Source organism: Populus trichocarpa, chromosome 17, assembly GCF_000002775.5.
Source record: "Populus trichocarpa isolate Nisqually-1 chromosome 17, P.trichocarpa_v4.1, whole genome shotgun sequence".
In the NCBI taxonomy this organism is placed as follows: Eukaryota; Viridiplantae; Streptophyta; class Magnoliopsida; order Malpighiales; family Salicaceae; genus Populus; species Populus trichocarpa.
In genome coordinates this window covers 1,960,639-1,980,207 of record NC_037301.2, presented here as the reverse complement: position 1 = coordinate 1,980,207, position 19,569 = coordinate 1,960,639, and the positions used below count along the sequence as shown (strand labels likewise).

The window sequence follows — 19,569 nt, the reverse complement described above, 5'->3', positions numbered from 1 at the left end:
AAGAAGGTGCGTGCTGGTGCTGCAGCTTCCAACACTATCAGCTGCCTAAGATTTCCTCTTTCCAGATGCTTATGGTGTTTGTGCAGTCTGTGTTTTAATTTGCGATGCAATAGCATGGCTGCACTGTGACTTCTTTGAACACTTGAAATGTCCTCGTAGTACTATGTAGCTTCATTATAACCAAAATTAAATGGTGTGAAAAAATCAATATAGATCCAGAGATTTTTTTATTGTGAATTATGATAATTGTTTCACTTTTAATTTTTCATCTTCTCACAAAATGTTTCTTTGATTTTCTTTTTCTTCCCCGGTAAAAGGGTAGCATCCGCGCCATTAAAGAGAGGTGTGTGACACTTCTCGGTGGCCAAATTTGATCATCCGTCGTTTCACTAAATGTGCAACGGTGCCCTCTTTCACATGATGTGGCGCATGTAAACAGATAGTGATTGGGTTGTCGTCGGTGATCGATTGGCCCGCGTCTCGATCTGGCAAAAATGCCTTAGGTCTGGCAACCATGTTTGGGTCTGGCATGGTTGCCAGACCCAAGCGCCTTGGGTCTAGCACTCAAAAAAAGACGCATGCGCTTGGCATGATTGTCAGGCTCAGGCGCCTGGGTCAAAAATAAAATTAAAAAATATTTAAAAATGACAATGCAAAAGCAAACCTAAATCTATATTTTGAAATTTTAAGAATCAATTAATTGGTTTTATTGAACTAGAGAAGAACGGAATAAGTTATAATTAATGCTCTCAAGCTCATTTTTTGCTGTTTAAGCATAGTTATGAAATCCGACCCGACACGGTGGGTCAACCCGAGACCCGGGTGACCCAGCAGAACTCGATAGAGACCTTTTTTTTTCAAATGTGTTTTTCCCCTAGTCAGAGACCCCTTTTTTTTCATCTTTTTCAGTTGGTTACTAACCCATATCTAAGTTTATTGTATAAATACTAAAAAAATATTTTATATTTTCAATATAAGATTTGAAACCCATTAATATATATATACACACACACACTCTTTATGTTCACAAGAAAAAAATTATGTTTTTTCAATGTGAGATGAAAAAACTTTTTGAAATAGTCTTAACTTATATTCACATAGATTGTTTCTTAATATTTTCATATGAAATATTAAAATTTCAAATATTTTTTTAAAAAAATTTCAGGTTGACTTATGTCAGGCCAAGCCCAAAAAAATACCAGACTCAAGCTACTTTGGCCTGGCAACCATGTCGGGCTCAAACGCCTTGGCTCTGGCAACCATGTTTGGTGTCAGATCCAGGGACGGACCTGGCATGGTTGCTAGCCCAGGTGCTTGGGTTTGGTGTGTTTGGCAAGTTGTCAAATCTAAGTTGATTGGATCTGGCAATGCTATTACATTCAAGGTACTTGGATCTAATATGAATGTAAGACTCGAGACGTTTAATGCATTCTCTATACTTTTAATATATTTTTTTACATTTTAAAAAAATTGGTACTGATCTGCTATGGAGCGTGGGTTAATATACTAGTATGATGTATTTGGCATCAACTTACCATTGTTGTTCCCATTATATATTATTTAAGAGATTGTTGTAGCTTATAGCTTATAGTGTATCGAGTGAAGCAAAGTGGAACGAAGATGTATGTCTTTCTAAGATTTATTGGTTGTTTTATTACCATAGATGATTAATAGGTTAGGGGTTTGTGAGTAATGTCCTTGCGGTACGATAAAGGGTATTATAAAAAATTATTGATATTTTTTAGATGGCTAGGATTTCTTAGACGATTTAGGATTTATTATAAATATATATAATGTAACTCTATTTAAAACTTCTCACTTTTGTTAATATAGATACATTATCGAACTAAATTAAATCTTATATTTTTTCTAGTTTATTTCCTATTACAATATTCAACAATAATTACTACAATTTCTCCGGCAACAGGGAGTTTGCGACCTCTAGGATGAGATTAAAGACCCGTCAACCGATTTCTGGCTGTAGTCTTGCATGCCAATACTGGTTCAGGTAATACCAAGTCACGATCAAGTCATCATAAATCCAGGTTTTGGAAACAATAGTGTTCTTGACTAATTTAAGTGAGTCTTTTGAACTCTTAATTTGTAACCTTTTGTTGTCCTTGAAACTCCACTGCATGATTTTATGCGCAGAACTATTATATTAATTTTCAGCTCGGCTCTTATATGGCCTTTGTGATACCATTATTGGTGATTTTGCTCGTGTTCTTGCTCAAGAAGAACGTACCATGCAAGGATACTTTATTCGCCTCTGTTTTACCATTTGCAGCCTCCCTTTCTATTATCTTGGAAAGGGAAACATTGCATCTGGCATATTCTCTTCTTACCGTTAACGTTGTTGCTTTTGTATACGATGGTGACAATTGACATTGATGTGTCTCGTATTCAAAACTAGTATGAACAGTCGCTCGAGACTGTGAGGCTCTTCATTGCTATCTCGGAAAAAAGAATCGGAGCTCGACTACAGGCACAATGCACTCTACGGTGACTCAAACAAGAGGAATCCCGCATCAATCTTCGACAGTCCTGCGCAAAAAGACTCCGAGGAATCTGGGAAACCTGTAAAGTAAAACAATGATTTGCCTTGCAATAGCTTCTCCCCAGGTCTTTCAGAGATAAAAGCTGATTCCACCTTTGGAAGATTGTCCGATGCTGAAGATGATTCTGAAGTTCAAGACTTCTTTCTATGTGAATCAGATTCTGACCCATCTAATAGTTACTGAAGGGGTCATCGCTATCTTTTTATCTTTTTGTAGTGATGATTTTTGTATTTTTCAGGGTCTCGAAGAGACGTGAAAACACATAAAGAACTTCCGAATAAAAATAAAGAGGAGATTGGTAAGTTCTTGATGCAAGAAGAAAGGTTGATCCATATCATATTGATTTTGTTCATATTTCTCTTATCTCAAAAACAATATTGATAGACAATATACTAACAAGTAAAAATATTCTAAATTAATTAATGAAGTTATTTTAAAAAAAAACACCACGGGTGATAATTTAAAAAATATATATTTAAAATAGTAGGAGAATATAATCTATAAAATAAAATTTATTTTATCATTTATATGAAGCAAGGGATTAGTAGGTTTCCCGATCATTATTAGTTCTAGAATTATTATTGAAAAATTATACCAAAAAATTATTCTTCTAATTGGAATATGTAAAAACAAAGATTAGATAAGAATAAAAAGATTCTTAAATAAAAAATATAATAGCTAAAATTAAATAAAATATAGATGACAAGTCAACATGATCTTGATAGTAAAATGAGTTCTTTACAAGATTTCTACATAAGGTATAGATGATAAGTTAAATAAAAATATCAACTCAATTAAATTAATTGTGAAATAAGTTCTTTATAAGATTTTTATGATGAAGAGTATGTTTGAAAATAAAATAGATGGAAGTTATTTTTTAAAATATTTTTTATTAAAAATATTTTAAGATATATATATTGGATTAGATTTAGGGTCTGTTTGTTAACAAGGTTGCATCTACGTTTTGTTTAAAACGTAGATGCAACTTGTTTAGTTAACAAAAAAACACAGTTTACTGTGTATAGATTCCACGTAATTTTGCGTCCGAGACGCAGGGAAAGGAAAAGCAGCAAAATGCTACTTGTTACGCACTGTTCATGCTAATTAATTAGCATAAACAAATTAGCATGAACAACGTAGAGTGTAGCATACACTGTTCACGCAGTGTATGCTACACTGTTTACGTGAACAGTGTAGCCAGCTTTATTATTCCGGTCCGACCAGTTCCGGTTCAAAAATCAAAATGCATTGAACCAAGTATGACCCAGTAAAATAAAAAATAAAAATTATTTTTTAATTTTTTAATTGTGTTTTATTTGAAAAACTAGTGTTTAACATTATTCAATGACACTACTAAATTAGACAAAGATCACTTGATGACGTAGTATTTGCAGAATTTGATCGCAATTCCAATTTTGTTCATGATTATATTTTACCTGATGTTGTTGCGCGCTTAAGAAACCAAAAAAATTGTAGTCATTGTCGGATGTATTTCATACGTGATGGAATTGTAGATAGTTTAATGGAATAATAAAAAATATTTTATATAAAGTATTATTTATTTCATGATATAATAACAATAGTTAAATCCATAGTTTTGAAACTCGGCCCGGTCCAGCGGGTCGACCCGGGACCCGGCTGACCCGGGTTGAAGAAAAAACGAGGGAAGGAAAAACCCGGCTGACCCGGCGGGTTTACCTGGCGACCCGGTTGACCCGGCAAGACCCGATCAAGACTCGGTTGCAAACCCATTGACTTTTTTTTTTCTAAAACGACGTCATTTTGATTTTTTTTTAAAAAAAGAACTGACCCGGCCGACCCGGTGACCCGGTCAAAACCCGGAACCTGGGCCTTGGACCGGGCCGGTCTTAAAACTATGGTTAAATCTACAATATTTAAATTAAAAACCATCAATATTAATATATATTTTTTAAAATTATTTTATAACCTCAATTTCAAAAGCATTATTAACTAAACATATTAAACTACTTTTTATTCAACCTCAATTTTAATCACAGTTTTAATCAAATATATATAAATATCAAATCAACCTTAACCAAAAATACTTTTTATAAAAATAATTTTTTTCAAACTATAACCACAACACAACAACAGTTACTACAATACCAAACATACATTTAAATAAATTTCGAGTAAGTTTTGGTGTTTTTTTAAAATAAAAAAATAAATCCGGCTGTTGCTATTCCCTCAATCTGGGAATCTGTGTTGACAAGAGAGCCTCCAAGGATAGCTACAGCCTACAGGTCAGGATGTTGATTGTCGTTTGGAAAAAAGGCAAACAAATTGTTGGTTGGGTCTTCAAAACTGTAGAATCTACTACAAGTCGCGTGAGTTTCTAGAAGGAGCACGTGAACTTTAACATGGTGGAAAGATTTCTTTTGCTAAAATGACAAAATATTTTGTTTCTTTGTTTACAAACTTTGTTCGTTCTTATTTTGGAAAACTTGCATTCTTTGCATAGGTATTCCAAAATCATTTACACACGGTACGCATAGAGTCCAATCAATGTTTTTTGAAAAATTTTAAAATATATATATAGACATGGCTGACATATTTTCATGAAAAAAATATATTTTAAATTGTGTAAAAATTTATTTAAAATAATTTGATCAATTTAACAAGTTAAAAGACAACATAAATAAGATAACAAAAAAATATAGTTTGACTAAAGAAACTTTAAAATTATATATTTCTTTTTAATATTGAGACAGTAACATATTAAATTGACCTGAGTCAACCCAAGTTAATATATAAAACACTCGACCTTGGTCATTAGAACATTATAGCTTCATGAAAAGCAAATAAAAAAATATATTGAGGTTTAATTCTTAATCAACTCAATGTTAATGAATAAAATTAAAAAAATACAAAAAGACCCGAGTTAAACTTGGATTATGAAACCCGGATAACCCAATAAAAAGTAAATCAAAACAAATTATAAAACTCAATTCTCAATCAATTCAATGTTGAATGATAAAATTAAAAAACAATAATTAAAAAAGGGATATAAAAGATTTAGGTTAACTTGTCAAACCTTTGGCTTATAAAAAGTAAATTAAAATAAATTACGAAGCTTAATTCTTAATCAGTCCAAAAATTAAAAGTATGAAAGTGATATTAAAAAAGAATAATTTCAAACATAGACCTGAAAAACCTGAGCCAACCGTGTTAATTCACAAACCAGGTCATGAGATTAGGATAAACTCATACAAAATAAATCAAAATAAATTATGAAGCTTGATTTTCAATTTACTCAAATGATGAAGGATGAAATTGAAAAAAAAAATAATCACAAAAAAGAACAAAAAAAATCCAGGTCTATCAGGTTAACTCATAAAACTTGTGACTTGAGTCATAAGACTGAAATAACATAAAAAAAAATAAACCAAAATAAATTATAAAATTTAATCGACAATAAATTTAATGTTAGAGAATAAATTTAAAAAAATTATTAATTGGAACAATTCTTTTTGACGAAGGGAACATTAATTTTCCCTCCTTATTTAGTTTTAGTCATTTTTCTTTTTAATTTCTTAGATTACATAATGGATTTATTTTTTATAATCTCACATGTTGTTAGAGATAATATAAATTATATCTTGAGACCTCACCTAACAACTTAAGCTTTTGGGTTGAGAAGGTTCTTTAATATGATATCGGAGCCTTGATGACTAGGCACGGTCGCGAGTTCGAATCTCATCATCCCCATTTATTTAATAAAAATTAAGCACAAAGTAATGTAGGTTTGTGCAAGTTTCAAGTCCAAAAAGCTTTCAGTTGAGAGGGTGTGTTAAAGATAATATAAATCATATCTTAGGATCTCATCTAACAGCTTAAGTTTTTAGGTTGAGATGGTTCTTTGATATATATTTTAAAATAAAGTAAAAATTATTGAAAATAATTACGGATGGTAATGGATAGAATTGTTACTATATTCACACCTCATTTCTTTTATAACAGTTGAAAATTTTAAATATTCATATAGGATTTATAAGTTTTGAGTATTTATATGAATATATATTATTTGAATACTAGTTATTATTCAATATAAAATAAAATAACAATATATATTTGAGGTGTGTGTGTGTGTGTGTATATATATATATATTAAAATAAACAAAAAATTTATGTGTGCGTGTGTATATTGGCTAGATTTGAATTGATTTTAAATCAGGTTTAATAATATTTATACTTTATTAATGACTCATTTAGTAAATAAACTATTAAAAATAACCTCCACGGTTCATATCAAAATGAAAAATAAAAAAAACAGTGGTAAGAGTTTGGAACCAAGAGGTTTGCTCCCTCTGTGGTCTCAGATTTAAACCCTGTGGTTGCTCATATGATGACCACTGGAGACTTACATGGTCGTTAACTTCAGGGCCCGTGAGATTAGTCGAGGTGCGCGCAAGCTGGCCGGACACCCACGTTAAACTAAAAAAAATAAAAAAAATAAAATGATGTTGATGTTCTCTCATCAAATGAACATGTTTATTAAATCGACCCTTCCCATCTATTATCTCAATGAAATAAAAAAATTGTCCGTAAATACCTACACGGTTCATAAAAAATAAATTAACCAAATCTGGTTTTCAATAGATAAATTATCATAACTTATTTTTCTTGATATAAAGAAAATGTTCAAGTAGTTTTTTTAGTCCAAAACAAACATTAAAAAATAAATAATATAAAATATTATTTAATTAACTTTGAATAATATTAATTTGAACTAACAACTCATAATATTATGCTAATATCTCAATTTTATTTTTAATATAACTATCATTATATCATCATTTTACGGTAACTTGTCACCATAATTATCATAATCACCCCAACATTACTTATTACCATTTTATTATCAATATAAATATTATTTTATTATCATTTGACTATAATATTTTAATACCACCATTCACATTATAATTATCGTTATTTTCTCACTGCTATCATTTTGTTATTGAAATAATAATAATTTTAATATTATTATCACTATCATTACTACCATAACAATTATTATTTTACAATTACTATTACTGCTATTAATATTATTAATATCATAAATATTACAACTATAATTATTAATATTATTGTTACTACCTTTACAACAAGTTTTGCAATCTTTCTCATTTTATGAATGGAAAAATATTTTTTTAAAATAATAAAAAATAAATCATTTTAGAAAATCCATAAAAAATAAAATATTCTCATAGAAAATGCTTCTTACAAAACAAACGTGCCTTGATGTTCTAAATCTAATCCCTTTTCCTTGGCACACAGTTTCAGCAAACTCACTGTTCAAAAAGGTCCACTGACAGAGAAGCTAGCTGGAGAAAAAAGATGTATTGCTAAGATCTTAATTTGCAGCTGCGCGCGCGTTGACAAGTCCACCTCCACTTTATTTTCTTGATATTAGTTCTGCTTACCCATAAATCCATACACCAATTACAGCTCAACTACACGAGTGTCCCACAGGGATAAGCTGTGCATATAGCTTCCCTTCCAAGGCAAGTTAGCCCTAAGAAGGTATAGTTTAGCAGGATAAATTCTAAATTTAATTTTTAAAAATTATTAGTTTAAGTATTACAAATATTAGGGTTACTAGAGGCTTATATAGTCATTGATTTTAGAACCCGTGAGATTAGTAAAGATACGCACAAACTGATCTGCATACCCATGCTAATAAAAAAAATGAAAGAAGGTTAACGCCCCACTTGGAAATGTGTTTCAAACCATATTTTATTAAAATTTAATTTTTTTATTTAAAATTTAATTTTTATGTTTTTAGATCATTTTAATATCAAGAATAATTTAATAATTAAAATTTAATTTTTTATATTTTTATGTTTTTAAATTATTTTAATATCATTTTTTATGCATCATAAGTCTTCTGATCATGTCCTTGAAAAAGGCTGGTGTTGCTTAGCTGTGGAGGTTGAGTGGAGTCATGTCTCATCCTCATGATGACAATGTGCATGGCCTACACGACGTTGGACCCTATTTCCCTGCCCCACGAGTCAAATTCTGTCTCCTTGTTTCAATAATTCATTAGTTTTTTTACACTAAAGTTCGAGTTTGCAATAAAGAATAGAGGAGGGGGAGGAAACAATGCTATAGGGAATGCAGTATTTGCAAGCAAACATTATAATTTATAAAATATTTACGTCAAAGCATATTTTATAAAATATGTTATACATACTCTAAAATATATTTATTTTATATGATATGCTTTGCCATAGGGAATGCAGTATTTGCAAGGAAACATTAGAACATGATTTGAATACTTAAGTTTGGTGGACTTACTCGAGTTTACTGATTTTTTTTATTTGTTTTTTTTGTTAAATGATTGTTTATTGATTTCATTTTTTTATCGTAGATTATTGAGAATTGAGCTTTGTAATGTTTTATAAATTTATTTTTTATTGGGTTATCCTGACTTGATGACTCGAGTTGCATGTTTTCCATGCTAAATCGGGTTAGCTCAAGTCGTTTTTTTTTTTAATATCATTATTTTGTATTAAATTAGCTTGAAATTGAGGTTTTTTTTACAAATATTTTTTTTGTTTAGGTTATTATAATCATTTTTTTTAAAATTTTGTTAATTAATCATAGATGCTTTTTTTTCATTTGACTAAATAATATTACTTTATTTAATGTAAGTCAAGTTTACTATCCGTCGAGTAACAAATGTGTTTTTCCTTCTTTATATATAACAAAAAAATGGGAAAGATATCATACTAAGCGCTTTGATTGGCTAGAATTTTTAATATTCTTGTTGCTCAATAATATTATTTTTTTTATTTATCGAAAATATGTTTAGCTTTTAACTATATAATAAAGATGATATTTTTTATTATATAATAATCAAGTAAAGTAGAATTACGTAGATTCGTACCAATGTCATTGAAGGAAACTACGCGACAGTGATCAGAGTGGTTTTGAAAAATGTCAAACAATATCCTGTTCCTTTATGGATGTTCCATATACATACATACATACGTATATATACATATATAAATCTAAAAAATTTGGGTCGTATCAAAACAAAAATACAGTGATGACTATATATATATATATTTTTTAGTTTAACGTGGGTATTCGGGCCAGCTTGCGCGCACCTCGACTAATCCCACGGGCCCTGAAGTTAACGACCATGTAAACCTCCAGTGGCCATCATATGAGTAACCACATGGCTCGAACCTAAAACCACAGAGAAAGCAAACCTCTTGGTCCCAAACTCTTACTACTAGGCCATCACCTAGATAGTTTATGTATATATATATATATATATATATGTATGTATACATGACAGTCCTTCCTTTAATAGAAGATTTTATATTTTATAGTGTATGCGTGTAATATTAAAAAACTATATTCTTGATAATTTTATATAATGAATTTCATGCTTCCTTTCCAGGGGCAATACAGTAGCAAGACTGATAGCTGACATGGCAGCTGAGAGAAGAACAAAATAAAATATAAAATCATAAACCATGGGTGAAAACCATCCATCAAAACAACAAGCAAAACAATGGTTTGTAATCAACCGCAAGTCAACCTACTTTGACCGGGTTAATTACAACTCTCATCTTAAATTTGTAAAACTTGTTCAAGATTTTAGTTTGTCTGATTTTGACTCAACTCGCCGGACCAGCTGTGTTTTTTTTTTTTTTTTTTTAACTTTTTAATCAATTTTTGAATATCAACACTTTTCTTCCAAGAGAGTGTTTGGAAATGTGGTAGTAGTTGTTTTTCAAAGTGTTTTTCATTCAAAAATATATTAAAATAATTTTTTTTTATTTTTTAAAAATTATTTTTGACATCAACATATCAAAATGATATGAAAACATCAAAAACATATTAATTTAAAACAAAAATAAAATAAAAAATTTTAAAATTTTTTAAAAGCACTTTCCAACCGTAATGATAAACACTGCCTAAATAGGTGAGTGATATATTTTAAAAAAAAATTCCTATTTTTTTTTTTTTAGAACTTGATCCTGCAACAATTTGATAACATATCCTATTGAAAACTCAAATTAATATAAAAGCATGGACATTTAAATTTTTTAGTATAATGTATTGAATGAGAATTTACCATATATTTTTATTTTACTTTTTTTCATTAATTTGAATAATTCATCCTTCTCTCCATTTTTTTTAATGAAAATTGGATCACCTAATAACTTTTCTTCATGTGAATTTATCCCACAATCTCCTCCTACTATCTCCATAATAATAATAATAATAATATGGGAGCAGATTTACTTTCCACTTTAGCCAATATCCCAAATGCAAACTAATTTAATAAATATATCCATAATAAAATAAAATATATTACAGTATCAATGGATTCATGAAAAAAAATTGAATTATAATTACAATAAATCCATAAATAAAAGGAGTTTTATCTTGATCAAAATATAATGTTGTTCAGTTTCTTCTGCCAACACATCATACTCACTATAAACCCTAAGGATCTAGAAAAAAAAAAAAAAAACCTTTCATAATTCTATAAATGAAAAAAAATCCTAAGCTTATCCAAAATTTAATGCGCATATATCTATATATAGTTATACTGCAATTCCTGGTCAACTTTTAATATTATTAAGAAACCTAATCCACAAGAAACCTAAAAAAAAAAAAAAAACTAAAAAAAAAACCTAATCCACAAGTTTAAAAAATCTCCTTATCTATTATTTATAAAATTAATCCCTCTAAAAAAGCATATCAGATAGATTGATTTAAAAAATTAGCAATCTAGATCCGCAAGTTAAACCGGAAAAAAAAGGATAAAACTAATTTAATTTGACTTGGTTTTTAATAATTAATTGACCAGTAAAAACTTAATTAAATTAATTTAAAGTATTTTTTAATAGAATAAAATTATTTAATAAAAATAATCAATTTACATTGATCCCACAAACTATAAGTTAATTCTATAACCCAATTTGTTTTTCAATCTCATTTTGGATATTACAAAAAAAAATCCATCTAATTTAATATTTAAAAATCCGGTTCAAATATCATTTGATAAAAATTTAATTTTTTAGTTTTTAAAAATTTATAATATAAAAATATATTATTTTAATATATTATTAAATGAAAAATATTTTAAAAAATATTAAAACCGTTACCTCCATCTAAAAATCCGTGCTATTTAAACTCTTCTCAATCCATATTTTATTTATCATATTCCCGAAAAAAAAAATATCCATATTTGTGGGCCCTTAAAAAAATCCACAATATCAACAAAAACAATTAAAAATCATAAACCTCAATTATCGTCATTAATTACAAAAATTTCCACTTGATCTGTTTCTCACTCTATAAATGAACCTCTCTTCCCTTCCCAACTCTCTCTCTCTCCCTCTCCCTCTCCCTGCCATTCCCTCCTTTGCTTTCTCTATCCAGAAAACACACAACTCTCTTTCTCGTCCCTCACGTTCTCTTGCAATGGCTTCCAATGGAGTGAACGACAAGTCACTGATCGTCAGCTTCGGGGAGATGCTGATAGACTTCGTCCCGACGGTCTCTGGCGTCTCCCTCGCTGAAGCTCCGGGGTTTGTGAAGGCACCGGGTGGTGCTCCGGCGAACGTGGCGATAGCGGTGGCGAGGCTGGGAGGAAAGGCGGCATTTGTTGGAAAACTTGGTGATGATGAGTTCGGCAACATGCTCGCCGGAATTTTGAAGGAAAACGGCGTGATCGCTACTGGGATAAATTTTGACACAGGTGCTAGGACTGCTCTCGCGTTTGTTACTCTACGCGCTGATGGAGAGCGTGAGTTTATGTTTTATAGAAATCCAAGTGCTGATATGTTACTAAGGCCAGAAGAGTTAAATCTTGAGTTAATTAGATCTGTAAGTGTTATCATTTTCTGTCTTAATTATTTACCGTAAATGATTTATGGTTAAATATTTTATTGTTACAGTGAATTGTTTTTCTTACTGCGGTTAAAATTGGTGGAAAATATTATATATAGAAAAAAATAATTGTTTTTAGAAAATTTGCACAGATTGTGTGTAAAATATAGCTAAAATCATAGCCTTTTATACCCGGAAAAGGACCCGCTTTATCGGGTAATTGTTTCAATCCGTGTCCATTATTTTTATTAAAATATTTTTTTTTGTTTTTTTAATTTTGACCCGAGTTTGAATTGAGAATGTTTGGCAATGGATTTGGTTGTTTTTTAAATAATTTTTTATGTTGAAATATATGTGAATGATATTTTTTTATTTTTTAAAATTATTTTTCACATCATCCAATAATTCAAAATATATTAAATTTTTGCAAAAAAAAAAAAAATTAAATTTTTTAAAAACACAATTTGCACCGCGTTCCCGAACGATTTTTAAAATTAATTTAAAACCCTGTTTGGATCGGTCTTTTGTCGCGGGTTTTTGAGTCAACCTGCAGAAAAATCTTGTATTTATGTTATTGACCGTGATTGTGTTTGCCCACGCGCTTAAAATGTTCTCATAAGTGTTGTCTTTGATTTTTGTGTATACAGGCTAAGGTTTTCCACTACGGATCAATAAGTTTGATTGTGGAGCCCTGCAGATCAGCACATTTACAGGCAATGAGGGTGGCGAAGGATGCAGGTGCATTGCTTTCGTATGACCCAAATCTGAGGCTGCCATTGTGGCCATCAGCAGAGGAGGCGCGTGAGCAGATATTGAGCATCTGGGACGAGGCAGATGTGGTCAAAGTCAGTGATAATGAGCTTGAGTTCCTCACTGGAAGTGACAAAATTGATGATGAAACTGCTATGTCACTCTGGCGTCCTAACTTTAAGTTGCTCTTGGTCACTCTTGGTGAAAAGGGTTGCAATTATTACACCAAGGTGAGTAATTTTAGTTCAGTCTTTCAATGTCAGATTCTTAATTTTTTTTGGTTAACTATGATATGATCTTTGTTGTAAGCAATGTTGTCTGTCACATTGTCACTCAACCGGGATTTTGGCCGGAAGAAGGGTAGGCGATGAATTTTATGACTGTCTATGAGTCTACTTGCTAATGGGGTGTTGGTGTTGGATCTCATGTTTTTCCTCAGATGCAAGACCATATATTTTAGTAAACTTGCTTTAATTAGGGATACAAACCTGATTTATTTAACAAGGAGTATGCTTTAAAATCTTGTTGGATTTGATACTTGTCGGCAGTCCTCATTCGTGCTTTTCATGATGTTAATTTTGAAATCATGATCAAAGCTTATGTGCATGAATTTTGTTTGGAACACAATAGCGGTCAGATAAGCATGCAGTGGCATCGATCAAGAAATCCCTTAAATGCTGACAAAACTACTGGCTTAGGTCAGAAACCAGGCGTGTCCATTTAGGCGTGTTGTAATTATCCTAGTCAAAATCCCCAACCACTCAAATGGATATAGCTGCCTTGTTTGTTGTATATGATGGTTGGTGCTTGGCCCACTCTGCATGTTGAAAGGGAGTTTTGGTTTGCATTTATTTATATCCTAAGCATAGTGGAGTGCGGCCAGCTAAAGTCTAAATTGTTTACCTAACTAGATTACTTGCTAAGGGGATGAAGCTATTGTCTAGATCGTAAAAAAGCCGTATGTGGGGGTCCTTTGGATGAACCTGGAGCTCTGTTAATATCCTAAGTTGATTTGTTGGATAACAGGAAACATTTACTTGAAATATGGATGATTCTTGTACACAATTTACAGGGAAAATGCTTGAATTAAGTATTTATATGATTAGATTGGAAACTTGCTTCTTCTCTTTTGGGTTACAACGGTGATCTTCTTCAAGTTAAATCATAAAGCAGACTTCTTTCTTGGGGGGCATTCAAAAAGTTAATGCTTGCTATGTGATCCTGCACCAAGCTAGTTGCTGTGTTATTTCCCAGCAACCCAAGAACAGTGCTCTTGTCTTGTTTCATAGGAGACTCAGACTTTGTGCCATAAATAGTTGTCAAATGTGAACACAAATGTTAGGTGAATGAAAAATATCCAATTTAACCATAAATGGACTTGATTTTCTAAATATTCTCCAATTGTGTTGTCGAAATACAGAATTTCCATGGATCAGTTGAGGCTTTCCATGTGGACACTGTTGATACCACAGGTGCTGGTGATTCATTTGTTGGTGCTCTCCTTTGCAAGATTGTTGACGACCAATCTGTGCTTGAGGTAAATTCTGTAAACCATCCATCTCCATTTAGATTGGTAATAATAAGCAATTCTTGTATTGCTGTATCTAACATTTGTTGACATCTTGATTTTCAGGATGAGCCAAGGCTGAGAGAGATACTTAGATTTGCAAATGCTTGTGGAGCCATTACAACCACCAAAAAGGGAGCAATCCCTGCTCTGCCTACTCCGGCCGATGCCCTCAAACTGGTGAAAGAAGGAAAATAAACTATTTTTTTGTTAATCCGCACTGCATTTTATCCCTTTCCTTTTCAGCTCCTGGTTCTCAATTCAATCGAAGAGCTGTTGCAATCTCAAATTTTCGCCTTTTTCTCTTGAGTGTAATGATGGAAAAGACTTGCGCTTTAAGGTCTTGCCAAATAAAATTTTTCTTTTAAACAAATTGATCTTGGGCATCAAGCAGCAATCATCAAAGTGTTAGCTTTCTCCAAATATTATATTTGTTTAAAGCTAAAATTTCTGCCAAACAAAAAAGTTGCAGACGTTCTTTATGTATTAAAATAATATAAAATATAATGTAGAAATATTAAAAAAAATTAATTTAAGACAAAAAAAATAAAATTTTAATGAAAATCGAGTTGCATGCCTATTCATCACTAGCTATAAAGCATGGCAAAGAAAACTTGATTTAGTGAGTTAGCAACCTAGAACTTAAACCGAGTTTCATTTCAAATCGGCGATCTGATTGCAAATCGGACTAATTAAAACGATGGAACTCAGTCAGGTCTTTCATACATAGATAGAACCTGTTCCTTTTCTTTTTAAGTATAAGGTATCCTCCAATGACATTTTGCATACCGACACAACAAAATAATTATATTTGAGCAAAGAAACCAGTCCTCCACTTCCTTCTGTGGGCATGAAGAGTTGGGAGTTTGACGGGTTATTGCTACAAGACGATTGCCTGTGGATAGCATTCACTCACCTCCATCTTCAAGGACCTCCAAGTTGGCTTGCATTTTGCCCACTTCGTCTGCATTTGGGCAAGAAATGCCACGGCCCATGGTTCATTGCTTCCTCCCATGCTCAGCTCATATGGCACCGAGAAGCTGTCACAACATTTTGAAACAAGCATGCAGATGTTCAGAACGAGGATAGCATTAAACAAGTAGTATCTAAATGACTGCAGATGAGATCTCCGATGTTTAACCGGTCACCTGCTCTGTCCTGCCCCAACTGGATCCCTTATACAGGGGAAATGAAACGGAGATGGGCTGGTTTGTGTAAATAAGGATGAAAAATCAAGGCTAGTTCAGATTGGCAGCAGCTTTAAGGAACCCCAACCAGATTACACATTTATACTAGGATAACCCTCCTTTCTTATGCCTTTTTCACCAGCAAAATCATTTGTGTACCTCTGTTTTTCTCTTTCTTTTTTCCTATCTGCAAGGCCACAGAAACCCAGTTGCGATCTTATCACCTCCACCACCACCACAACCACTTTTCATCTCTTAAAATTTTTTGTTCCTTTATCTTGGTCTCTGTTACAAATTTCTAGTCAAACTTAACACATCTTTGCCACCTACTGACCTATATTTTGCAATAGAATATGGAATAGAGTATTACCTCAGCAGTTCTTCTGGCTGAGATCCTTTTTTGGGTGAAGCATACCTGCAGGAACCATGATTTGGTGGTACTTAATTAAGTTTTAGCATCAATTGACACTATCCACTACTCCTAGCAGCATCTTTGATAAGAAACTATCTCATGCTGTTCATCAACTATAAACATGCATTTTGCTTCGTGATGTTAAAGACCACTATCATATTTTTGGCAGACTGTACAAATCAGACTCCAAAGCACGATGTAAACGACCTGACTATCTTTCTGTTAACAAAGATTATTCAGATAGTATTCACGCAAATTTTTTTTTTTTTTTATCCTTCTGTTAACAAATTTAAATCTTTGTGAAGTACTGCAACTACATGAAATTTCCACTTGGACAAAATCACTTTCTTAGATGCCAACAAAGTGATGGAATTTTAATGAAGAATTCGAGAAGTGAATTAAAGCTGACTTAAAAAATGAAAGGCTTCTACAGTATGCTGGCCAAACGGTTATTAATATTGTTCTGATGACCACTACAAGTAATTCTTATAATCAACAGAGGAGAATCAGGAAAAACAAACCTGCTGACTAGAATTTGGAAGATACGAAGATATTTAGTGGAAAGATTATATATGGCATCTTCAATGTGCTGCTTGCTGAACAAGTACACGACTGGATAACCAAGGAGCCATCTGAAGCACATTAGATGAACGGTTTTATTGCACTATAACAGGATTGTACTAACACTTGCAGCGCTAACTGAGTTACTGTGTCAAACAAATCAGTTATTCAGTTTTACTGCATCAAATACAAAGTTATTAACACATTGCATGCATATTTATACAGTTGATACCGGCTGAGAATATAGAGGAATATGATCTACCAGATGTCTATCAGTTATGATGAAGTAAACATATTTTTAACCCAGATTGAATCAAAACATTTCTTTAAATAGGAAATTACCCATTTAAAGTTGGCACAGTGATCTCAGTGTCTTGCATGCAGCAACTAAGATCAATAAACTCAGATGATTGAGAAGTTGCAGGTTTATTGGCGGAGGATTCAGCATTAGCCACACTATCTGGCATCTGATGTGACAAGAGGTCATTGCTATTTCCATTCAAGGGAAAAAATGAAGAGAACAACTTCTGAACTCTTATAAGCTCTGTAACTAAAGTGCTTTCCTCCGCTTGTGTTACCATCTTTGTAAGGATAAAAAAAAGAAAACAAAAAAGAAATGAGTCTTAATCACGGACAGATTCACGGCAGAATTTGTGTGTCAAGCAGCAAATGATTAAATGCTCTATTACTTGATAAAAGAATAAAGAAGACAGCAACCTTGGGAGGATCCTCTTCAAGATTGACGAAGAACAATTCTACTTCCAAATTCAAGCTTGACTTAACATACTCAGCAATCCCTCTTACATGTATCAAATATATCATATCTTCTATCACCATCACTCTAAGATTCTCAAAAATAGCCGACTCCTGCCAAATTTATACATAGAACATAGTAATGGCAATCAGGGAACAAAACAGAAATTCAAAGGCACAACACTAACAGCAAGACTAACAAGTTAAGAATCACGTAGTTTATCAAACACCAACTTGATCGAACTTTGAAAGATTTTCACCAAAACTAATATTATGCCCTAATCAGGAGTAAAAAACAAAATTTATCATCAAAACAGCAAAAGCTTATGTCTTTGAGCATTATATTGTCTTAAAAAGTGATAATTTTTAGGCGGGACATACATAATACCTGTTGACAAAATTTAACAAGAGCACAAAGATGGTCTTGTAATTCAGGCAACTTTCCACCATAGTCAACCATTATAACTGGCCTCATTTCTGTCAGCAAAGCTACAATATCTGCCAAAGATAACCCGCAAAGAAAAACCACAAAAATGAAATCAAGTCCAGATTTTGAAGGAAACCCAGAAATCTATATATCATAAAGCGATGAGAGGGACCTATTTGAAGACGATTTTTGGCTGGAAATTTGAGGCGCCATTTGATGTGAGAGAGAGCAGAGTCCAACAATTTTATTGCTTCCTCCATATATTTTTTCCTATCTGGACACAAGGGGGAGGACAAGTTCTTTGTTTCTGCCCAAAAATCTAACAAGGTGACAGGTCGTCTAAAACAGAAATCTTCATCTAAAGACTCGTCGTTTACTTGCCTGCTTTCGGCTTCAGTGGTTCTTTTCTTTGAATCATAATTATCATAGCCTGCCAAGTTCACAGGTTTGCTGATTTAATCTGAATCAATTAAAAAAAAAAAAACCTTAAAGTGGGCCTTACGAGGTCTTATTTGGATTAGATGAAATTAATTTCTAGACCTCTTGGAATAAAACGCAGAATTAATTTAGTTTTTGTTTAGAAATAGGGTAAAAATTATATTTTAAAATGTTTTTTTAATTAAAAGTATATCAAAATAATATTGTTTTTATTTTTTAAAATTTATTTTTAATATTAGCATAATAAAATACTAAAAATAATATATTTAAATTTTAGGTAAACATCATTATGACAACAATGCCAAACAAATTTTTAAAACTTACGTGTTACTAGCTTGACCTATCAAGCTTTCCTTTAAGTTTACATAATATCAAATAAACCTGTCAAGTCAAGCTCGTTCCAAGTTGATTCGTGAGCGTTTAGAAACACGGTTGTATTTATGTTTTTTTTTTAAATATTTTTTTTACTAATTTGTTTTTATGTTTTGAATCGTTTTGATACGTCGATCTCAAAAATAATTTTAAAAAAAATATTATTTTAATATATTTCAGCACGAAAAACACTTTAAAAAACAACAGTAACCACACTCCCAAACAAGCTATAACCTACAAAATCAAGTCGCGAGGTCTTATTCAGGTTTATACCTGCTCGAAATAATACACACTTAGACCAGATTTAAAGCTAACAGATTACTAGGTTAACCCTCCAAACTTTGTCTTTAGGTTGAGAGATTATCAGATAAACTGTCATGCCAAGCTCCAAGTCGACGAATTACAAAAAAATCAAAATGCTAGGTTGGATACATGCTATTAAATCGAAAGAGCCTCAGTCTGAAAAACAGGGAGGTCCATAAACCACAACTTATTAGCTAGGCTTTTATGATTCTTTGTAGGGGATGTTATGCAATCAAAAGTCTTGATTTTTTTGTTCAAATGTTTAAGTATTTCAGACACCAACTCCAAATCATTTCTCGATCAGATTTTAGATAGACTTTCATATCCACAATAATCCAAACATAGGAGATTACTCT

The 19,569-nt window shown here is 31.8% G+C and overlaps 2 protein-coding genes across 3 annotated transcripts; one reads left to right on the top strand and one right to left on the bottom strand.

The window, feature by feature from the left end:
- Window positions 1-11,872: 11,872 nt before the first annotated feature.
- LOC18106908 (probable fructokinase-4) lies at window positions 11,873-15,133 on the top strand. Its single transcript, XM_006372799.3, has 4 exons — window positions 11,873-12,440; window positions 13,091-13,423; window positions 14,614-14,730; window positions 14,827-15,133. The coding sequence occupies exons 1-4, from the start codon at window positions 11,913-11,915 to the stop codon at window positions 14,956-14,958; spliced, it is 1,110 nt and encodes a 369-aa protein (XP_006372861.2). The 5' UTR covers window positions 11,873-11,912; the 3' UTR covers window positions 14,959-15,133.
- A 279-nt stretch (window positions 15,134-15,412) lies between these two features.
- Window positions 15,413-18,554, bottom strand: LOC18106907 (uncharacterized). 2 transcript variants are annotated; one of them, XR_002978620.2, is made up of 8 exons: window positions 18,273-18,474; window positions 18,062-18,171; window positions 17,638-17,787; window positions 17,263-17,501; window positions 16,881-16,991; window positions 16,318-16,362; window positions 15,909-16,232; window positions 15,656-15,800 (listed from the first exon to the last, which is right to left on the bottom strand). XR_002978620.2 is itself a non-coding variant. In XM_006372798.3 (7 exons), exons 1-7 carry the CDS (start codon window positions 18,358-18,360, stop codon window positions 15,641-15,643), a joined length of 903 nt encoding a protein of 300 aa, XP_006372860.2. In that variant the 5' UTR covers window positions 18,361-18,554; the 3' UTR covers window positions 15,413-15,640. The 2 variants fall into 2 exon arrangements, 1 of the variants encoding a protein (XP_006372860.2); XM_006372798.3 differs by lacking the exon at window positions 15,909-16,232 and having other exon boundaries at window positions 15,413-15,800; window positions 18,273-18,554.
- Between the last annotated feature and the right edge of the window lie 1,015 nt (window positions 18,555-19,569).